At 37.1% G+C, this 23,926-nt stretch overlaps 1 protein-coding gene across 3 annotated transcripts in view; it reads left to right on the top strand.

Annotated features, from left to right (window-relative positions):
• The window catches only part of USP6NL (USP6 N-terminal like), a 185,441-nt gene that overhangs the window by 39,876 nt on the left and 121,639 nt on the right, over window positions 1–23,926 (top strand). The window contains exon 1 of one of the 3 annotated variants that reach the window (XM_090266508.1): window positions 7,325–7,517. The exons of the other annotated variants lie outside the window; for them this stretch is intronic. Coding sequence (XP_090122634.1) covers window positions 7,445–7,517 — 73 coding nt within the window. The 5' untranslated portion in view covers window positions 7,325–7,444. Of the gene's footprint in view, window positions 1–7,324; window positions 7,518–23,926 lie in introns of those variants that run through there. 3 annotated transcript variants of the gene reach the window in all.

Genomic DNA, 23,926 nt, shown 5'->3' with positions numbered 1-23,926 from the left:
CTTCCATAAGCCCTTGGCTATAAGGATTCTCTCCAGCTAGTGTTTAGTTGGTTATTCAGGATTTTTGTTTAATTTAGTTGCAATTCCTTTTTGGTCCTGTGGGGAGGTTAATATAGCTTCTACCTACTCCGCCACCATCTTGGATCCTGACAATATCAACTTTTAAATATCCAGTATGAATTATTAGGAATACTGTAAAAGCACCTGAACATTATTTGGACAGAAAATAGTATAGGTTTTAGGTAGAAAAAAAAACAACTTTTAAAAAATAAACAACATATTGTGTAGTTTATATTGATGAATTTGTAGAGGTTTATTTTAAAAATTCTAGAAAAAGGTGATTATATCCCACTGTTAAAATTTAATTAGAATGACAAGGAAATGAACTGATTTATTAACCCAAAGGAGACCAGTCAGAAATGGGTTTATAGTTTAATATTCAGTGGTCTTTTCTGTTTGCAGGCCAGATGACATCTGGAATATTTGTAGATCATTTTTGTTAGAAGAAGTGTGGCCTCTCACATTTTTTTCTTCTCATTTATCTACATGTCCTGAAAAAGATGACAGTTTTATTCTGAAGTGTATTTCCAGGAAAGCCCAAAATGTTTTCTGAAAAAGGGTTAGAAAAAAATCTGAATCAGTGCCAAGAATGGGAAGATGCTTGGTGGTTATTCACATGATCAAAAAGTTGTAGATGTAGAGCACAGTGCAAATACTCTTGTCTGCGTTGATTGTATAAAAATGATGTTGATGAAATATTTTAAAATGTGAAAACATATATCACTTCAGTAAGAGTATGCATAATATTACCCCACTTTTATAAAATCAACCAAAAAGTACATGGAAGAATATAAAAGCTTAGTAGTGCTTATATCTGTGTGGTGGACCTAAGAGACATTTTTATTTTCTTTTGGCATATTTTTGGATACTTATTTTCTACAGTGAACATGCATTATTTTTGTAATAAAGAATACTATTAGAGATATATATTGACAAAAATAAGAAAATAGAGACTTTTAAAGTTTGTAATTCAGGATTCTAGGGAGTTGGGATTTGGTTTGAATTACTGATAACATTATTTGTTATGAATAGTAGTATGATTTTGCGTTAGAATAATTCTGATTCTTTTGTCCTTAACACTTAGAGCAAAACAAGATGCTCCAGTGAACTTTGTTAATGCTTTTATTATAATAAGTGAATGAGAGAAAGGATACAAAGGAAACCAAATTCAGTCTGGTTCTTTCTTCTTTTTTTCTCTCTCTCTCTCTCCCTCCCTCCATTCCTTCCTCCCTGCCTCCCTCCCTCCCTCCCTTCCTCCCTTCCTTCCTTCTTTCTTTCCTTCCTTCCTTCCTTCCTTCCTTCCTTCCTTCCTTCCTTCCTTCCTTCCTTCCTTCCTTCTTTCTTTTCTTCCCTCCTTCCTCTTTTTTCTCTCCTCCCTCCCTTCCTTCTTTTCTTTCAAGTAATGGTGGGAACAGATTTTTTCCCTTTACCTAGCTGTTTTTTCTTTATATCATTTACCATATAAGTCCAGTTATCCATCTCTTTTCATCTGAAAGAAGCTGCTTTCTGCCTTATATGTTGATTTGGAGAAAGGAAAATGGAGAATGGCATAATTTGGGATGTCCAAATAGGTGGGTAGTAGGGAGTGCTCATATTCTCAGCCTGTTGCCTTTCTCTCCTTGTTGTTGTCTCACTCCTGTTCTCTTGCAGGCATTCCCCCTTGTGCTCCTCTCTGGGAATGCTGGGTTTGGAAGTGATAGGGATGAAAAGTAAGTCAGCAGTTTTGGGGTTAGACAAAAGTTAGTGGTTTGGGGGGTATATGTATAACAAAAATACAAATGTGGAAAACAAAATTGAGTTCAGAAATTTCTGTTAAAAAAAAAGAATCAGATCACAGCTGTTTGCAGGCAGCTCATTGCAAGGGAAATGAACATTTTTTATTCACCAAGCCACCTTGGATCTCTTTGTGTATATAGGTGATTATAATTTTTGTCTTAAGCACTCTCTCCAGTTAAACTCTGTACTTTTTGGTTAATTTTGTATTATTTCAGATAAAGTCTGAAGAGTAGGATGTAGATTAAATATCTATTATAGAATTCCTTTGTCATTTTTTAAAAGGATTTTTGAGAACAGTTTTAGATTTACAGAAAAATTGAGTGGGAAGCCCAAGAGTTCTGTTATACCCCCTCATAATACTCTCCACCTTCCCATTTCCCCCAGTTATTAACATCTTGCGTTACTTGGTACATTTACTGCCAATTGATGAGCCAATATTGATATATTACTGTTCACTAAAGTCCATCATTTACATTTGGGTTTACTTTCTGTGTTGTACATTCTATGGATTTTGACAGATGTATGATGGACGTATATCTACCCTTACAATTTCATAGAGCAGTTTCACTGCCCTAAAAATTCCCTGAGCTCCACCTGCTCATCCTTCTCTCTCTTTTCTCAAACCCTTGGCAACCACTGATTGTTTTACTATCCGTTAGTTTTGCCTTTTCCAGAATGTCATATAGTTGGAATCATACAGTATGTATAATTTCAGATTGGCTTTTTTTAAACATTGACTTTGTTCATTTAGCAATATACATTTAAGGTTCCTCCACGTCTTTTTTTTTGACTTGATATCTCATTTCATTTCATTGCTGAATAATATTCCATTGTCTGGATGTACCAAAGTTCCTCCAAATACCCACTGGAGAACATCTTGGTTCCTTCCTAGTTTTGGCAATTATAAATAAAACTGCTATAAACATTCATGTGCAGGTTTTTGTGTAGATAGACGTTTTCAGCTCAGTTGGGTAAATAACAGGGAGTACAATTGTTGAATAGTATGGTAAGACTGTTTACTTCTGTAAAAAACTGCCAAGCTTTTCCAAAGTGGGTATACCATTTTACATTCTCACCAGTGAAAGAGTTCCAGTTGCTCCACATCCTCAACAGCATTTGGTGGTGTCAGTGTTACGGACTTTAATTATTCTAGTAGGTGTGTGGTGGCATCTCATTGTTTGAAATTTCCTAAAGACATAAGATATTGAGCCTATTTCATATGCTTACTTGCCATCTATATAGTATATTTTTTGGTGAGGTGATATGGCTTTTCAAAAACCAAAATGTAATTCCTTTAAAAAATAGTAAAATTTATTGTCTGTAGAAAAGTATAGCAAAAAAAACAAGAACAAAAAACAGTAAAAATTAATACATAATGCCACCTTTCAGAGGAATAATTATTGGTTACATTTTGATATTTTTTCTTTGTGCACCCATCTCTTTATCTATCTATCTATCTATCATCTATCTATCTATCTAAATGTAAATGGTAATAGTAGAGTAATAATATTTTGTACTTTTCAAGTTTATTTATCCACATGTAATTAGCTTTTCTTGTGTCATTCTTCTAGAATAGTGGTTCTTAACCTGGGTTGAATGTTGGGATCATTTAAGAGAGCTTTTAAAATTTGTGATACTCAGGCTGTACCCTAGGACAATGAAGTCAAAATCCCTGTGGATGGACCCAGGCATCATACTTTTAAAACTTCTCAGGCAACTTCAGTATATACTGAAGATTGAGAACCCCTGGACTAGAATATAATAGAATCATTTTAAAGAAAAACTATAATTACCAAAATATTATATAAAACATCATACTCTTTTTATAAAGTTTAGGACAGCCAAATACACACACACAACACAAATATACAGATATATTTATAGGTGTAGATATAAAGGAGCTAAAGGGAATGATAGGTAGCTACAGGATAAAGGATGATTCTTACTTTGGGCTAGAGAAGGGGGATGATGAGTTGGTGGTTGGTAGGACTGTAGGTTAAATGTTGATTATTTTTAAGGTCCTAGTTTTTGTTTTGGGTAATTGCTTTCTGGTGTTTATTAAATTATTAAATATAATTAAACAAGTGAATAAATAAAGCTGGGCTGTGCATGGATCAGTTATATGACCCAAGGAATATGATTAAACCAATTTTTTGTTCTAGAGGCCCAATAAGGAAAAAAATAATGATCAAAAACTGTTACATCATCCTTGTAAGTATAATTACGTTTAAGTATCACAGTGGTTTGATACCCAGTGTCATTCACTTAAAAAATGAATAAACTATTCCTTAGTAGACAGAAATTTTAATACTTTCTTTTTTTTTCTGAAATTATACATTCATTCCACTTTCCTCACAGAGTTTTATCCTAATGCCATTGGTCAACAACAACAAACATATGATAAATTTTGATACTTATTTACTATAAAGTAATATTTTATTAGAAACTCATATCTTAATAAGGGGAATGGGCTGTTATTTATCATGCCTTGATTAAAAGATGTGTTGAATTGTCTTTGTCCACCACCTCCCATGTTTTACCCTTTGGAGCACTGCGCCATAATAAGATGGGTAAAGGTTGGCCTTTTACTTATAAAATGGGAGAAAGGAGATTGTGTAAATGGAGATGGGAATGCAATAACCCTGCTGTAGGCATGTTTTTAAGCAGGTCAGCTTTAGCAATAAGTACATATGGGAGTTAAGGATCTAGAAATTAATTCTTTTAAGATTATCCCTGTCAAAGTAACCACAGAGGTTTGTCTGCTTTTACCAGGAAGGTTCAGAATGACATGTGGGGTGAAAGAAGCAGAGATGAGAATACCTACATGTATATATGTATACATATTACACACAGTTAATTCAAACAGCAGATATAGAAATATGTAATTCTTTATATCTTTCTCATCCTTTGAAATTACTGTTTTGTATGACTAACATACATAGATATAAATACATATGTATCTTTTATAAACAGATAAATATATATTGAAATATGTAGTCAGGATTTAACTTCTGATCTTGAAATAATTTTAAACTTAGGAAAATGTTGCAAGAATAACACAAATTCTCCTATATTCTTATACCTGGATATCTCAAATGTTACTACATTTGCTTTCTCATTCTATATTAGTATTATTTTTTTCCTCAATCATTAAAGAGTAAATTAAAGTATTTATCCCTAAGTACTTCATACTTCAGGGTGTATTTCCTAAAATCCAGGATGTCTATTGCATAACTACTCTGTAATGATCATAGTCAGAAAGTTTACACTGATAATCTATAGCTTGAATTTGAATTTAATCCATTGTCCCAAAATGCCATCATTTCCCCTCATCTTTTTCTGCTCCAGTATCTAATCTGGGATCATGTGTTATATTTACTTACCTTGACTCTGTACTTTCCACTCTCTGATCTGTAATAGGTCCTCAGTCCTTCTAATCTTTCATGATCTTCACATTTTAGAGCACAGCTCAGTTATACATATTAGAATATGTGCTCAAATATTTTTATGGATGCAGCGTGTCATGAAACAATGAGAAGAGAATGAGAGAAGAAAAAGCTCTTGGTTGCTTAGCAGAAGGTAAGGACTGACAATATTGTAACAGTGTGTCCAGACCGATTGCTATATGATTTTCATTTTCAAAACCAGCACTGATATCAGTGAGATAGGTGATGATGAGAACTGAAATTTAGGGAAACATGAATATAGATATTTCAGCCTCTTCATGGATCAGACATAGAGCATAGTTGACTGAGAGGATCATATCCTATGTATCCGCTTCCTTGCATAGAAAGAGAAGAATACTGAGAGAAAGCAAAGCTAACAGAAAAATACCTCTCAAAAACATTATTATTATTTTTTTCCCGGGAGAGGAGAAGTGATTTCTCAGGAGCTGGAAATGCAAAGATATAATTCCAGAGAAACTTAACGCCTATTTCATGTTCAGGACTGCCTTGGGAAACAGGACAAGAAATAAAAAGCATTAGGGGAACTTGATTTTAGGAGTTTGATTTAAATGTTGATTTGTCTATACCAGGTTATCAGAGGAATTTGTTAAAGAGCACTGTTTTGACTTGAGCTTTAAAACTTGGTCTTTGACCGGTGCAACCTCTTGCTTTGATTAGTTTGCAAGTACAAACGTGGTCTTTAAAGATACTATGTAGTTAGTATTAATGCCCTGTTTTGTTCTCCATTTGCAAATATTTTCTCACTCATGGATTTGTAGCACTGATGTCTTAAATTAACTCCCATATGGAGAATACATTATAGGTGGAGATATATGCATATGTTATAGTACCTCTTCTTTGAAGGGCTGAAAATGTCACCCTGAATTTTACAACTACATTTTTACAGAAGAGACTTGGTGTCAAAGAAAGCAGAAGAAGCCACTGAATTTTGGAGCCTGTGTTTTACAAACCTTGGTTGATTCACTGTATGCCTCAGAAGTGTAACTGAAAAATGGGAAAGTAACAAAAAAGCCTGTAATTGTGTGGAGGCAAAGAAACTGCCTTTGATTTGCTCTGGGAGTCTTTTTATGGTACATTAAGAATATCAAAATAATAAATGGGAAGGGAAGAAAACTCAGAGGGAAGTTGGTAGCACAAGAAGGGGAACAACTTGCTGGTGGAGAGTCACTTTAGTAAATAGTAACATTTAACCATATTAACTTAAATTTCAGTTTTCTCTTTCAGTTAACTCTGAAGGTTTACTTTGAAAAGGGTTGCTATGTGAAATACAGAACATGTAAGAAAGGTATTAAAATTTAATTGAGCATTGTTGCAACTTGGCTGTTAAAACTCATGGCAGAAATGGTGGTTATACTTGATTTGAAATTCTCTGGTCCATGCCTCTGATGGCAAGATCAACCAATTTATATACCTCTTTGGGGATTTCTAGTGTGCAGTGTGAACCTAGAGTTCTCTTCATCTACTAGGATTGACAGAGGTGTATGTGTGAGGAGGGGGAAAGGAATTTAGAGGATATTTTTTGAGGTACTGTATCGTTTATGCAGATCTGGGAGCTTGGAGTTAGCAATATAAGTTTTATTTTTATCTACATTTTATTTTCTGTGTTTCAAATACAAGATTTTTGAGGAATTGGAAAATATATTAAGGCTTTGACAGTGCAGGGTATTTTTGTTAACTATTTCTGAATGTGTTTTTAAAACTTGCACATAGCATCTGCGATCCACTATATGAAAATTTATAGCATAGCACTTTATTTTTCTTGTCATGACTTTTGTGAGAAAATGATTTCACTGTGCTTAGTGATTTATAGAAAAATTATCTACATTTTGTTTTGTTTTGTTTATAACTTAATGCTTTGCAAAGTCATACATTTGGGACTTTGAGGATGTTGGTTTTCACATGTGCTGAAAGTCACTTTGAATCCATCATTTCAAGAAGATACAGCCTATCTTTTCATTGTTCCTTATTAACTGCTTCAGAGCCTTCATGGATTGCTAAGCAAAACGTTTATTTCTCTGAAGTTGAACTGTGTTCCTTCCTGAGCTTCCTGAATGCAGAAATGCTGTGAGCTCTTGGTGATGAGACCTGTTGGATTTCTGGAAGAAGCAGCTGGAGTCTTTTTGGCTTGTTAATGACTAGCAATGATTCAAGTCTTGCAGACTGTAAAGGAGCTGGTGACACCATCAAGGCAAAAGGCAGCCACAGTGAAGGAAGGTAGGAACATCATTAGAATGAACAATCGGAGCACTTTAAGGCACTCAGATTTTTACAAATACGGACCTAAAGAACGGAGATAAAAAAGGAGTTTTGAGTTATCATATATGTTTTTGCGCTTCTGATACATTACGGTATCTGAAAAGAATCAGGTAATGGCATAATTGTTAACATTAGAATACACATTAGAGGCATATTGTTATATTAAAAGGTATGAAGAGTAAGAAGTTATGACATATCTGCTGTAACAGTATTTTTCACATGGTAAAGGTACTTGCCTTATATATTTCGGAGGCAGAAGAACAATTTATATAATCCTCTTTCTTTTAATTTTAAAGTATAAATATTCATGGTAAAAATCAGAAGGGAACAAACTAGGATTCTGCCTACAGCAGGGCAAAAGAACTAGATGGTTTTTATTATTGTGAATAGCTGACAAAATAGTAGTTATAAATATGAGCTAGACAGTGAATGGTAGATTTTATTGCATTTTTTCAGTGAATAATTAATTTTGTCTGTTTATGATTATATGCTTAATCATTGCTGTTTTATATTTAAAATGCTTCTATATTTATAGCCTGTCTCAGTTTGGGATATGCTGAATACATTTTCAAAATCTTTTTAAATTGCATGTCTGACTTACAGTTCTTAAAATGAATTAATGCAGATATATCTTGGAAGAAATACTTGTATATTTTTCTTTTTAAATATTTGAAAGAGTAAATTTTCAAAATGACAATTAGGAATTGATTTTAAAAATATAAGCCATTAACTGAATTTATAATACTGGCAATTTTACTAACTTCATCTATGGTTTAAAACCAGGTGATTGATAAATATATATTTTATATATGTGAAATATATCTTTATGTATTTGAATAGCATAAATATAACTTAGATGATATAAAGTATAAATTATTTTGAATTTTTAAAAACTTGATATGATCTGTGTTTAAAAGTAAAGCTTATGAGATTCCTTAGGTCCTATGTAAAATGATTTAGGGTGATGGTATGAAATAATATTGTGACATACAGTATAATCAGCCAATAGAATATTACAGCTGAAAGAAATCTTAGAAACCTTCATATCTATTCTCATTTTATGGGGATATATGACACTTACATGGACAAAAATGCATCCCAAAACCCAGACACTATTGTCATTTATCTTTGAAAATATCATGGTATTATTTAGAATACAGTTATTTACCTCCTGTTTTCTACTGTATTTCTCTGCCCATTTCTTTTGACATAGAAGACTGTATTTAAGTCTCTGAATAGCAGGATTTTAACAATTAAGCATTTTTTGAAAAGCTTACTGCTTTTACTATTTCAGGAGAATATAAATTAGTTAATTTAATACCAATCTATTGGAATATTCATACAGTTTGACCTTTACAGTAAAAATTTTTTATTGGAATATTTCTTCAACTTTATATTTTCAGTGACAATCATGGTTACTTGGAATAGACCCATGGAAAAGAATAATATTTTTTTCCTTGCCTTTCAAAATGGGTGCATGCGCGCGCGTACACACACACACACACACAAATAGTGCGATCACATTTAACAGGAAATGCCATATGAATATAAAAAAAATAGTACTAGAAGATATTATGTACTGAAGTAGTAGAACAGCTTTTGTTCTTAGATTTTTTCATTTTTTTTAGACAGAATTTTCTATGACCTGGAAAAACAGAAGCACTTACACATACATTTTTTTCCCCTTGGAAGCTTGTTTTTCAAACCTATTTTAATAGTATTTAAAATCATTTAGGAAGTAACATATTTACCATTTAATCTCTTGCAAAATATTATTACATTATACCAGTTTTTAATATTGATAAACTTCAAAGTCCTACAGGCAGATATAAAATGATGACCCATAAGAAGAATGTTTGACTTAGTTTTTTAAAATGTATAAATTTGATGGATATTGAGAGAGCAATATTTCAAAGTATCGTATTCACATTTAATATTAGAATATTAGTAAGTAGTATGAAAATTGATTTGTGAAGGAAAGTATCAAAGTTGGGGATGAAATAATTATGACAAATAATTTGAAAGGTTTCATTAATTAGTTTTTCTTGGTATGAGGTAGTAAACAAACTTGATATAATTTATTATCATTAAGAATTATTTTGGGGAAGGAGGGAAATTATGAAATATTCATGACTATTTTCCCTAAAATTTTCAGAACATCTGCCAAATCACTGCTTTGTCATTTAGTTAAATATCTTAATCTAATCAGTTTTTAATGAAATCCAGTGCTAAGAGTTCATGTTAATGCTCTTTAAGGAACTTAGAATTTTGCAAGAGCTATGTTATAAGAAGGGTTGAGAAATAATGTTATTTGAAGGATAATTTTAGTGGATCCACATTCTTTACTATAATGATGCAGTGGGGAACTGACGGAAATGATGGACATTTGTAAGATAGTTGAACACCTTTTCAGGTGTTCAGTCTTTGCAAGATACTGTCCTAGTCACCGGGGATAGAAAATAAGATAAGATCTCTTTTATTCCGGGAATACAGCGGACACTCAGCTATTTATGGGTGGGAGGCTAGGAAGGAGGAAAAAAGGCAGGAAAGAAGGAAAGGTAGGTACATTTGTTAAGCCAGCCTAGTCTAATAAGAGCGGAATACGGTAGTGGGTTGTACTGCCATGAGGTCGTCATGGGCAGAGTTAAAGCAATTTATCTTGTGAACCAGAGAAAGGGATGGATTCTGTGCCAAACATACGGGTTTTCTTCTGATATGTCCTAGTTAGCCCAACTTGAATGGGTTGGGAAGGCAAAACACCATGCAGCAGACCTATGTAAAATCATACAATCTCTGCAAGTGTACATTAGGCACAAATGTAATCATAGTAGCTGTATATTATTGAGGAGTCTGGTTTTCTCCTTTAAAAGCTTCATGTTTATTTGGACGAATAGGCCGCATCCTACCCTCTCCTGTGCAGCCCCCCCCCCCCCTCCAGCCACAAGCACCCAACAAGCCCTCTCCATTGGTGCTCCCTGGAGTGCGCCCCCCCCCCCCCCCAATCCTCTTGCTCACCGCCAGCTTCCTCTCCTTTGGCTCTGGCCCCTGGGCCCAGTGAGTCCATCCTCGCCCCCACCCCGTTAGTTCAGGCTGGATTGTGTTCCCTTTGCTGTGCGCTCTCTGGCCCCACCCCTCGTCTTTGGCATGGGTACCTCAGCCGAAGTGCAACCACGCTTCTTTCCTGCAGGCCGTCCCCAACTCGCGCCGGCGCCCTGGAGGGCACCGCGTGCCCCTTACCGCTTTCTCCAGCCTGCTGTGTGCTCCCTGGCCGCCTCCCCCTCACCTTTTGCACCTGGGCCCCCCCGTGTGCCCATGCGCCCCATCCCTTCCCGCCCCCTTCGCGCCCCCTGCAGTTGGCGCCAGCAGCTTTATACGAGCTAGTCCATGCACCACCCCCTGCCACTGCGTGCCGCCCCCACCCTGTTTCTTACATTGGCGTCCGCTGAAGGGCATCTGCACACCCACCACCCACAGTACACTCCCTGGCCCCCTTGCCTTTGGAGCCAGCACCTTGGACTCAGCATGTCCATACCCCATTTTCTGCTGCCCCTCCCCCGTTGACACCCATTGGAGGGCGCCACACACCCCGCCCTCTGTGAGCTCCATGGCCAACCCCCCTTGCCTTTTGCGCTGGCACTTGCGTCCCCAGTGTGCCCACGGGACCCGCACCTTATGCATGGGCAATCCTTCCTGGTGAAGGGATGAGTGTGAGACAAGGCAACTGGGCTTGTAACTGACAATGGTCAGGATGGACCAGGACGTTCTGACCACACTGAAGATCTTCATCATGGGGAAGACTGGCGTGGGCAAGTCTGGTCTGCTCTTGAGGGTCGCAGATGATACTATATATATAGATCCAGAACTTGCAGCAACAATAGGTGTTGACTTTAAGATGAAAACAATTTCAGTGGATGGAAATAAGGCTAAACTTGCAATATGGCAGTGAGGCAGTGTGGGAGACTACTAGAATAGAAGCGAAATTGTGTTAAACCTTGGCTGAGTTCCAATCCGCTGTACTGCTCCTCCAGGTCCTTCCTCTTCTTCAGCCCTGGGCATGTAAATCAAGCCGTAACCTGATGCAGGTCCGACTGCCTGCCGCTTTGAAAGCCAATACTGGAGAGGCAGGTGCTGATGTAAAGGAAAGTGGTTTATTCAGATACTGGCCATCTGGAAGATGGGGAACTCTTGTCTCAAAGCCCATCTCCACAGTACAGGCAGAGGATTTTTTTTTTTTTTTTTTTTAGTGAGAGGGGAACAGAACAAAGAGATCATGGGAGGGGCTTGAAAAGTTCTTTACATGCAGGCAAGCACAGTCCATTCTGATAAGGCAAGTGATGGTCCTGATTGAATCATCCTGGTTTTACCTTTGGAGATCAGCAAATCTCCCAGAGCTGGAATGCCTGAAGGTGGGAGTCTTAATCTTTTGAAGTTAGTGCCTAGGATCCTTTTACAAATGTGCTACATATTAGTCAGAATCAGAAACAATGTCAAAAGAATGGTGGGGTGGGTTCCAGTTTCCCACTGTTACAAAGCTGGTGCCACAGCAGCTGTCAGCAGAATGGAGACCAGCAAGAAGACCCTGGGGTAGGAGCCCACCTCCCATCCCAGCAATCAGACGCCCATGAGAGCAGAACTTCCAGGCAGTTGGTGTGGCAGCAGCGCCTCTGAGACGCTTCACAGTTAATAACTGATTGGGCAGAGATGAATCCCACCTCACCTACACCAACTCCTGCTCAGTCCCTCCTAGTGGCTTTTCAGGCTGCCCTGCAGCACAGCTCAACTCGGATTCTTGTTCCTGGCTGGACACCAAGAGCAGCTCTGTATTTGTCTTGAGGCCAGAGTGGCGCTGCCTTCAGATCTGTCCCCACTTCCCAGTCTGGTCCAGGCCCCGCTGACTTCCACAGCTCTGGTGTGGACTCTGGTTCTTTCTTTGGAGCAGGCTCAGGCTCTTCCTCTGCATCCACCTCTGCCTCTGGGGCAACGTTAGAGGAATTGGGGCTCATTTCTGGGGAAGAAAAGGCCACATTCTAAAACACCACAGCAGATTGGATATTAGCTGCTGGACCAAGTGCCTGTCTCCACCCCAGCAGATTTCCTGGAGGAATTCTAAGTCTGTAAGAGCTCCAGCTACTCGTGCCTGGATGCTGGAGCTTTGTTGGGGAGCACGTGGTGACTAGTAGTCTGACTAGCCCCACATTTGTCTGGTGAGCCTGTCCTCATAGGACTTTAGTTAATACAAGAAACACTTTAAATGCAAATAATGTATGTGCCTGTATTGGGAGAATTTGGCTTTTCCACAGGTGTGCACACACACACATACAAATGGCACAGATACTACATGTGTTTTGAGTGGCAGATTTTACCTTTCTGGGGATCATTCAGTAGCACAATTCTCAAGTAAGGCTTTTGTGAACCTGGTTTTCTTAATTTATTTTTTTATTGAATGTATTGGGGTGACATTGGTTAACAAAATTATACAGGTTTCAGGTGTACAATTCTATAACACATGATCTGTATATTGTATTGTGGGTTCACCCCAAGTAAGTCTCCTTCCATTACCATTTATATCTTTCCATGCTCCTTATACCCTCTTCTACCTCTCCCTACCCCTCTTTCCCCCCTGGTAATCACCATACTATTGTCTGTTATTATTTTTATTAACTACAAATGTGATATGTCGTCGTCGTCGGCAGCCGTCTGTCTCGAGAGACGATGGTGTAGCTTCTTAAGAGTCTTATCTGCATCGCCGAGAATGGCTGTGCAGTCCGACTCGGGAGTGACATGGTATCTGTCTCCTCCCGTGTTGAATCGACATCTTGCGATGACGCTGGAGTGTCCTCTCCAGTGAAGCTGAAGCTACAGAGCCTGGGCAGGGTGATATGGAGGGTCTGCTGTTGCCCATGCAGCAGACCCCCCCTCTCTTCGCAGCTGAAGGGTCCAAGGGAAAGACGGAGTCAATACAGCTTGGCTTCAGGTGCGCCGCAGAAGTTGCCGGTGTTGACTACAACGTCAAACCGCCTTAGGGACTCCGGCTCCGAATTTTCTGTCGGGGTTTACTCCCTTAGCCTTTCCCCTGAAGAGGTATGCCGCAAGGCAGCGGAGGTTTTTTGGAGTCAGAGTTTTCCTTCTCTGATGTACCCTGACTGGAAGATCGAACCAGCGACACTTAGCTCGCAGGCCGACGCTCAATCCACTGAGCCAAACCAGCCAGGGTAATTGAAACAGAATAATTAGCTGTAATGTTATTGGTGGATTTGTGGGTTGTTTAGTCTTTTGCTGTTACAAACAGTACTAAGTGATGAATGTCTTTTATTTAGAACACCCTATATCTACAAGATAAGTTTATAAAAGTGGATTTACTGGACCAAATGATATACCCTTTTAAATTTCTAGAGCTATTGATAACTAATACCTATAAAAGTTGTACTGATTTACACCCTCATGAACAGTATATGAGGTTCTGTTTTGCTATAGTCTATCACAGAATGTCAGTAAAATGTTTATGTACAAAAACAAAAAAATGCCTCATGTTTATTTGGATAAAAACATTTTGAAAATAGTACATGTTTCTCTATTTTGTTAAGCAGAAGTATGCTTACTATAACTTAACCTTGTATTAATTATTCAGGTTCTTTATTAAAAAATTTTTGTAGGTTACAAATCCTAATGACTATGTTTATTTAAACTATTCTTAAAATAAGAATAGATTAAGGGTGGGATCCTGAAGGTTTCTCCTATGAGTGAAATGTGAACTTTGATATCTGTGCTAACCTTCTCATTTCCCACTTTCATGCTTCAGCATCTTTCCATCCTCTAGGTTATTACAATAACCTCATTTATTGTATTTGATAAACTTGCACTAAACATTGACCACTTCTTAGATGCAAGGGTACAGAGATATATCCTCAAGCTCATATGCAAGTGGTAAGAGACAAAAGTCAATAATTAATATAGTATCATAAGTGTTGGAATAGACAAGGTGTCATGGGAACCCCACAGGGAACTGACCCTGGTTTGGTAATTAGGACAGTGAAGGAATTCAACTCTTTGATGAAGTGACAGATACTCTCATTTGAGCCAAGTATCAAAGGATGCATAGAGGCTAGCTAGCTAGTAGGAAAAAAAGAGAGCGTGTATAAGCATTCCAAGTAAAATAAATAGTGGAGGGAACTCAGGTGCCCAAATATGAAGAGACTTCTATAACATGTGAGAAGTTTGGAAATATTCTTAAGAGATAGTGGGAGAAGAGAAGACTGGTCATGTTGTATTTAGTCATTTAACTCTGTATTCCATCCTTCCATACCATGAGATAGCTTTCTGAAATAGCTATCTGAGACAATTCGCCATTGAACCTGAATTTGGACTTAGCTTATATTTCCAACTATGTCACTAGATCTCTTCATTCCCTGACTGTGCCAGTTACACCAGAATGCTTGTCTGTTCCCAGACTTGGGGCTCCACAGTGACAACAAGCCCTCCTGCTCCTCATCAGATCCTCATCCGATATGCCTACAGGGCTCCAATGCCACCCCCACCAAAGTGCTTCCCTGACTTTTTCTCCCCTCGCCCCTCCCAGTCAGAATTGGTTATTTCTTTCTTTGTATTCTCTTAGCATTTTACTTTTATCTCTAATACTACACTTTTAAAATTATATTGTACATTGGATTATATTTATTGAAGTGACCAATAAATGTTAATTGAAATAAATGTTTTGACTTCCTGGACATTTTTGCTTCCATTCTGCTTTTAGTTGTGTTTTAGATGATTAAGAATGTCATAAACTGATCTTTAAATAAGTGAAATATTACAGCTAACAACAAAGCAATGGACAGGGAAATGCTTGATTGCCCTCTGCGTTATTTTTTAATGGTCTGATAATGGTTTTCAACTTATATTTAAAATATATGTTGCTATACATGTTGACTATTTAAGCTTGAGAAACTGAAGCCATAGAGTCTAGTATAGTTTAGTTTTTTTTGAAGTTCTTTATGATAAATAAAAACTTAAATGCTCTTTACCAAAAAAGAAGATACCATGATAAGAGTTATTTACTGAAAAGTTAAGAAATGGCTGCTTGTAGCAAACACTGTCATTGCCCACTCAATCTCCATTCTCCCTTAATTTTTTACTAATAACATAATAACATTGGTTTTGTTTTTGGGTGATACTGTGCTCATTTAAAAAAACACATCAACATGTGACATGCTTGGCACACCTTCCTCCAAAGAAGCCCTTCTTTTCCCTAATGTGGGACATTGAAAATTTAATCCCTGCCTTTTGTCACCTAGTGGTTATGGATTGAATGATGCCCTTTAACCCTCTTTCCAAATCTGTTGCCCCCAGAATACAACAAGGACGCCAGCCTGTTAAACCAAGCATGCTGTTGTCCAGGGACAGCCAACTGACCTGGAGTCTGCACGATCCTTCCCCATGTGGGAAGGCCACCCTCCCTGCTACACCCCCACTCTTATTAGGGATTTCTAGACCCAAGGGTAGGCAGGACGACGACCATGTCCAGCTTGAAGCAGCTAGAGAAGCTCGAGACCTTCGCCCATTGTCCTTTATAAGATTATAAAGGGTCTTAAGTCGGGGGGGGGGATTGTTATTTTTTTGTTATAAAAAAATCAATCAATTAATTATTTTAAAAAATAATATAGGAAAGAGTGAAGCCAGAGAACTTGTATGCACAACCCATGGACATGAACTAAGGGGGGTGTGATTGCTGGGGGAAGGGGGGTACTGGGCAGAGAGGAGCAAAGAGGAAAAAAAATTGGAACTATTCTAACAATATAATCCATAAAATATACTTAAAAAGAAAAAAAACAAAAAAATACCCACCAACAAATAAAATCTATTTCCTGAGTTGTAAGCAAAAGCTTGCTGGGGATTTCTGGGCAAGTTTTTCTGTCTGAAATTTCTGGAGTTGTAGCAGCCATGATGTGGCCACGAGTCAACATTTGTAAAGTGCTTAGAACAGCACCTGGCACTAGTATGTGTTTATTAAATAATCAAATGTGCATAGTGTTCAGATTTATTATGCTCTATAATTTATTAATGTGTAGTGATTATATGTTTGTCTTTTATACATCTTTATTGTCTTTTTGAGAAAAAAATTTATACCAACCTGCTCAAATGCATTTTTTATTCTTATATTTGACCACAATTGAGAATAATGTTTTTGTTATTCTTGTCTAAAAACTTATTGTGAGTTCACACTGCTTTCGGGGTGGGGCAGTCTCCTTCGTCAGGCATTTTGGGAGTTCCAGCCTGCCCTTCCCAACTCATTTTTCACTCTGCCATCAGTTCTAGCCCTTTGTCCCATTGTTTAGTTAATCAGTGCCTTTGTTATTAAAAATATTTAATGGCGATGGTTTCATCTCTTCAAATGGTATATAAGCTCTCCCAGAATGTGTAGTATTTTTATCTGTGCATTTAGTAAATGCTCAGGGTATGCTTGTGTAATAAAAGAATCTTCAGTGGGAAGGAGTCTGTATAATAGCTGTTGTCACTGTAGGTCATTACCGCACAACATGCAAAGCACCATTTGGTGACACATTTGGTGATTTTCTGGATAACACATTCTCCCCCCGCCCCCTAAAAGATGTTATTTATTTATTTATTTAGAGAAAGGGGAAGGAAGGGAAAAGAGAGGGAAAGAAACTTCAATGTGCAAGAGAAGCGGTTGCTTCTCCCATGCCCCCAACTGGGGACCTGGCCTGCAACCCAGGCAGGTGCCCTGACCAGGAATTGAACCAGCAACCTTTAGCTTTGTGGCATGACACCCAACCCACTGAGCCACACCAGTCAGGGCTGGATAACACATTCTTAAAGGATACTGATAAAGGATCTTGGTTTACTTCTTTAAATTATTTTTCATATTCTTTGCGCTGCTCTTTGTTGTTTCTTTTTGTGTTTTTCCTGATTATACTCAAATGTTTACACATAAAGTAACAAAGGGAAAAAAATCAATCAAAAGAAAAAAAAAATACTGTCCAATATAATAATCAAAACTTAATTTTTATGTTTCTATAATAATGGCATCTAAGTATAATTTAGGTAATTTTTCACTTTAAACAGGTTTATTTTCTTCATATGAGGAAGCAGTATAAAAACTTTAAACTTCTGTAGAATAGCATATGCCTGTGGTGTAGCAAGGCCATATGGAATCCTAATTTGTTATAAGTTGCTTAATACATAACAGGAGCAGTGGCAAAGCCATAATTATCTATGGATAGCTGCATTTTGGATTGCACATACTGTCACAAATATAATTGGTTGTACAAGTTACCTTGTTATTGTCTTGATGGAGAAGAGTGGATATTGTAAAACGAATAACGTGAGTCAAATTTATGTATGGTCTAGTAAGAGTAATCAGAGATAACTCAGACATCTTCTCTGAGATGTTGAGTCAATATCCTATGTTGGAAAAACCAAAAAAAAAAAAAAAAAAAAAAAATATCCTATGTTGCTTCCTAGGACAGGGGTACTAGGTTCTATGTGACAATGATTTGGAGTAGCCCTTTGCGTATATCTCTACTTGCTACCCTGAAACATATATACTTAGTTACTTTTTAAAGTGCTTTTTATTAAGCTGTGAGCTTCTTGAGGGCAAGGGCCACAGTTCATTATTTTCAAGAACAGTTAATTCTGAAGAATGCAGTGGCTGATGAGCTTGCCTGGTTTTTGTTTCTCTATAGCTTATCATCAAAGTGATGAATGCACATATGGATAAGAGATAATTGTTCTATTTAATCAGTTACCTAATTAATTAGGGGATTCTGTTTTTACTCTATATTATTTTATTACTGTAACAAACTGCCCAGTAGATATTATAAACATTCTCTAGAGAACAATTAGGTTTGCCATGAGTTATTCTTCTTGGAGTGCTACCATTATCTTGATAGAATTTAAATGTAATTTGAAAGTTCTGCAGTGTCTTCATTCAGATAACTTGTTACCCTTTAAAAATAGGCTGCTGGAGTATTTTTCTCTCCCATTTAGCAGACACCAGATGCAGTGATTAATAAAGGTCATTATGCTACTTAGTCATGGAGAGCTTTTAATGACTGTCACCTGAACATCTGCTAGTTTCATCACTGCAGTTACTGAAAACATCTAATACAATATAGATGCTGTTCCTGGAAAATCTGATGTAGGCTAATCTAGTTATTACTTAAGAACATCTTAATATTCTTTTAAATAAATGTGAGAAAGCCCTTGTCTCTCTATAGAATGAGCAATCCAAAATGCCAGTGAAAAACTTTTGAAATGGTTGTACTTTAATCCTGATACCCTTTGGGCTGAATTCTCAGTGTCTAGGAATTGTCTCTGTGCAGAATCGGATGTCGGGAACAGTGACCTTCTCATGCATTCTAGTTACCACGTGAAACCTTGACTGGAAGTATGAGGTTTGAAGTGGAGTTGAAAGAAAGGAAAAGTTTACTCAGACCTTGCTGGGAGAAAGTTGAAAAATGAGAAAGAATATATTGATTATGGGGTTTTCAAAAATAGAACTAAGTACTTTTTTATTGTGAAATAATTACAGTGCTTGATTTGGCAGCACATACACTAAAATTGAAATAATTACAGATTCACAGGAAGTTGCAAAGCATGGTACTGAGAGGTATTGAGGGGAACCTGAATGAAGATATATTATAGGACTGTAGTTAAATATCAAAACCAGGATGTTGACATTGGTGCCATCCACAGACTTGATTCAGATTTTACTAGTTTTACTTGCATGTGTGTGTGTAGTTTATGCAGTTTTATCACATGTGTATTTATGTAACCACCACTTTGATCAAGATAAAGAATTGTTCTATCATCCACAGAGCCACCCCTTTATAGCATACCCATTTCCCTCACCCTTCCTACCCTTCCCTAACCCCTTGCAACTAATTTGTTCCCAGTTTCTATAATTTTCTAATCTTGAGAATATTATATAAGCGGAGTCATATTATCTTTCTTTTGGGGATTTATTTTTTCCACTCAGTTTCCATGCAAATTGTTTCATGTATCAACCGTTTGTTTCTTTTTATTGCTGAGTGGTATCCCACACTGTGGGTGTCTCAGGGTTTGTTCAACCATTCACCCATTGAAGAATATTTGGATTGTTTCAAGATTTTGACTATTACAAATAAAGCTGCTGTGGGCATTCATGTACAGGTTTTTGTGTGAACAAAGATTTTCATTTCTCTGGGATAAATATCCAGGAATGTGATTGGAGGATTGAATGGTAAGTAGATTTCTAGTTTTTCAAGAAACTGCCAAGAGACCAATACTGTCATTTCCCTAAAACTTATTTACTAATGCCTGATAAAACAGATACCAAGAAAGTAGTCAATTTATAATGATTGTGTTCTACAGAATTCCATGTCTACAGATTAAGAGACAACCAAGTGAAAATTTGGCAAATATAACAGACAAGTTACAGAAATACAAATGGCAGATTACATATGAAAAGATTTTGAATGTCACTAATAATTAAAGGACTGCTTATTGTTAGCCTCATGTTGAGATGCAACTAATTTAAAATCAGATGGCGCAGCTGAAGCAGTGCAGGGTAAGAGGGCTCTGTAGGCCAGTCGTAGTGGTCAAGTAATGCCTTGAGTACCAAGCTGTTTTCATTTTTCTCCTTGGTCACACTTAATCTTTGTTCTCATGCTTGCAAGATAGCTGCTGCATCTCTGTCCTTAGATCCAAGAACCAGATCAGAAGAAAAAGGAAAAGGGGGAGTCCAGAATGGATATCACTGGGAGAAGGAAAGCGAAAGCTTTTCCTGAAATCATCAGCCATCACATGGGTATCACTGGCTACAGGTTGGTGGGGCAAAGCAAGTATTTTTTTTTAACTGGAAACATTACAGCTGAAAAGATTAGGGGTTCTATTAAGGAAGATGTGGGGATATTGGGTAGGCAACTAACAGTGTTTGTTGGAGAATGTAGATATAAACAATGATGAAATATCACGTGTGCCCAAGACTGGCAAAAATTTTAAAAAATATGAATAATATACAGTGTGATGAAAGAGGTACTAATACCATTGGTTGTAAGAAAACAAATCAATATATCTTTTTGACTGTCAGTTTGGTATTTCTTTATCCAAATTAAAAATGGTGTTTCACCTGGCCCATCAATTCAAACTGTGACTCTCTTCTATTAGAAATACTGTTACTGCATATGGTTACAAAGATCTTCACTGTAGCATTATTTGCAATATTATCAAACCCCTAGGAACTATCCAACCAGCTGTCAGTAGAAGTACAATACAGCCAGTCACTGAAAAGAATAAGCTTGAATTATGTGAACATACCTGGAAAATAGCTATGAAATATATATGAATAGACAAAATTGCAGAAGAGTATGGTTTCATTACCTGCCCTTCAATACATAGGTATGTGTTCATATTGTGTGTGTGTATGGTGTGACTATATATGTTGTGGAGTATGCAGAAAAGAAAGACTTTATGGCAACACACCAAAACTGGTTAACACTGGGAATGGGTTAGGGAAAGGGGCAAGGGGGAAGAGATTTTACTTTTTAAAAATTTTTTATACACAACTGTAATTGTTGAATATTTTACACACATGTACTAGCTGTTCAGTTAGAAAATGATATTCTACAATGATTTGTTTTTCAGATGCTTGAAGCATAAAGTTGTATATTTTTAACTATTCTGGATGAAACTACTTAAATTTATTTTGCCATTTTATGTCATAGAGTATACTAAATATTTTTCTTGGTAACTGTTGATCTAATATGGTATTCAGGGCTGCTGAAATTCTCAAAATAGATTTAGATTAAATGCTTTTTTAACTCTTGCTGATCAATTTTTTAACTTTCTGACTCTTTAGGTGTGTAGTTATTTCTTGTATATTATCAGTGTACCAGCGACACTTAGCTCGCAGGCCGACGCTCAATCCACTGAGCTAAACCAGTCAGGGTACATCAGAGAAGGAAAACTCTGACTCCAAAAAACCTCCGCTGCCTTGCGGCATACCTCTTCTGGGGAAAGGCTAAGGGAGTAAACCCCGACAGAAAATCCGGAGCCGGAGTCCCTAAGGCGGTTTGACGTTGTAGTCTACACCGGCAACTCCTGCGGCGCACCTGAAGCCAAGCTGTATCGACTCCGTCTTTCCCTTGGACCCTTCAGCTGCGAAGAGAGGGGGGGTCTGCTGCATGGGCAACAGCAGACCCTCCATATCACCCTGCCCAGGCTCTGTAGCTTCAGTTCCACTGGAGAGGACACTCCAGCGTCATCGCAAGATGTCGATTCAACACGGGAGGAGACAGATGCCGTGTCACTCCCGAGTCGGACTGCACAGCCATTCTTGGCGGTGCAGATAGACACTTAAGAAGCTACACCATCGTCTCTCGAGACGGACGGCTGCCGACGACAACGACGACGATTATCAGTGTATCTGTCTCTTATAGTCCTTCATATTTCCCATTTTCTGCTTTAATCTTATTTGACTTGGGACTGAAGTAGCCATCAACCTGCTTTTAATTTTGTCTAAAACTAGTTCTGAATAAAAACAGGATAAATTAGATCTGAATGAAGGTTTGGGGAGACTTTATAGGTAAATTACACAACTTTAATTTCATTGTTGTTCAAACAGTATTTCTCACTGTTTAGAGGCCTATTTTTTCTTGTTTGGTTACCATTGAGTCTCAGCTATGGTTTAGTTATTTGAGATGACTTGAAATGTAAAGTTTGCTAAACCTGGGAATCGAAAACAGATAACCCAATTGTGTGGCTCCTTCTTTTAGAGAAACATATTATTGCAGTAAAGAAAGGAATAGAATGTTTATGGGTAGGTTTATATAAGAAAAAGCCCCTGAACCTTCAAATATTTGCATTGTTTTCTGTTCCTTAATGATAAGATAATTCTTGCCTTTGCTGACAACTTAATAATTAATCCTTGTAATAATAGTGTCTAGAGCACACAAATCAGACTGAGGTTTGAATCCAGGTGTACTAGCTAAGTGAACTTTTTGATCCTCAGTTTTCTTAGATTTAAAAGTTGACTTTGATTAATATTAGTATATATTTTGCAATTGCCTGGGTAACACATTCAGCAATTATTGTGAGCATTAAGTAGAAATAGTTTCTGTAATGTATGTGGCACACAGTGACTATTGAAATACTGTAGTGACTACGTATTGGATAAAAAAGCAATGGTCTATTTACACAATGGAATACTACTTGGCTGTAAAAAAGAAGGAAATCTTACCCTTTGCAACAGCATGGATAGACCTGGAGAGTATTATGCTAAGTGAAATAAGCCAGTCAGAGAAACGCAAGTACCATTACATGTGGAATCTAATGAATACAATGAACTCACACAAAATAGAAATAGACTCATAGGTACAGAGAACGAAGGGGAGGGGAAGCTGGATGAAAAAGGTGAAGGGATTAAGCAAAAAAAGAAAAAGGAAAAGAAAACCTCATAGACACAGACAGCAGTATGGTGATTACCAGAGGGGAAAGTAGGGTGGGGGAGGTAGACATGGGTAAAGGGGGATAAGTGGTGACAGGAGACTTGGCTTTGGGTGGTGAACACACAATGCAACATACAGATGATGTATTATAGAATTGTACAAAACCCATATAATTTTGTTAACCAATGTCACCCCCATAAACTCACTAAAAATTTTTAAAAATTATGACTGTTATTGTAGAAGATAATGTGAAATTTGAAATTTCCATAATGTATTATGGGGTTTTTTTATTTGAAGAGAACAAGACTTTATTTTTTCACTTGATTTTATAGAATTATTATTCTTTGTGCAAAAATCTTGGACAACACAAAACACACAAGGGGAAGATTTTTAAAAAATCTTCATTACTAGTAGTTTCATTACTCAAGAAAGATCCCTGTTAATATTCAATTGTCTATCATTCTAATCTTTTTTTCTTTGTGCAATTACTACTTGCTCTACAGGTTTGGTTCTAAATTCTTAAAACAGCCTTGCATGCTGTGGTTGTATCTCAATTTTACAAATAAGGGAAATGAGGCTGAGAGAGGTTAAGATCAATTGCTGAGAAGTGTTAGTGGTGGTACCCATTATCAGGACCGGTGCACCACTGGGACGAGATGGGGCTCCCCTCCTTCCCTAGTTGAAAGCAGTCCTCTCCAGAATCAATTTATAATACTTTGTGTTTGTAAGGGGTTGATCAAGGTTTAGCTTGTACATTATTTAAGAAAGCAAAATATGTTTGGGCTTAGTGCATTGTTTTTCCATATTTTTTATAGTATAATATTACTTAGATGATGTGTATGCTTTGAGCACCATCAATGTTAAATTGTAATGCTTGAGGTCAAAGTGAGATTTTGTACTAGTCCAGAGTGATCGTCACTTTCTAAG

This window comes from Furipterus horrens, unplaced genomic scaffold (assembly GCF_987537825.1).
Source record: "Furipterus horrens unplaced genomic scaffold, mFurHor1.1.pri manual_scaffold_2, whole genome shotgun sequence".
NCBI lineage: Eukaryota > Metazoa > Chordata > Mammalia > Chiroptera > Furipteridae > Furipterus > Furipterus horrens.
The sequence above is the reverse complement of the archived record's forward strand: the minus strand, read 5'-3'. Positions and strand labels throughout refer to the sequence as shown.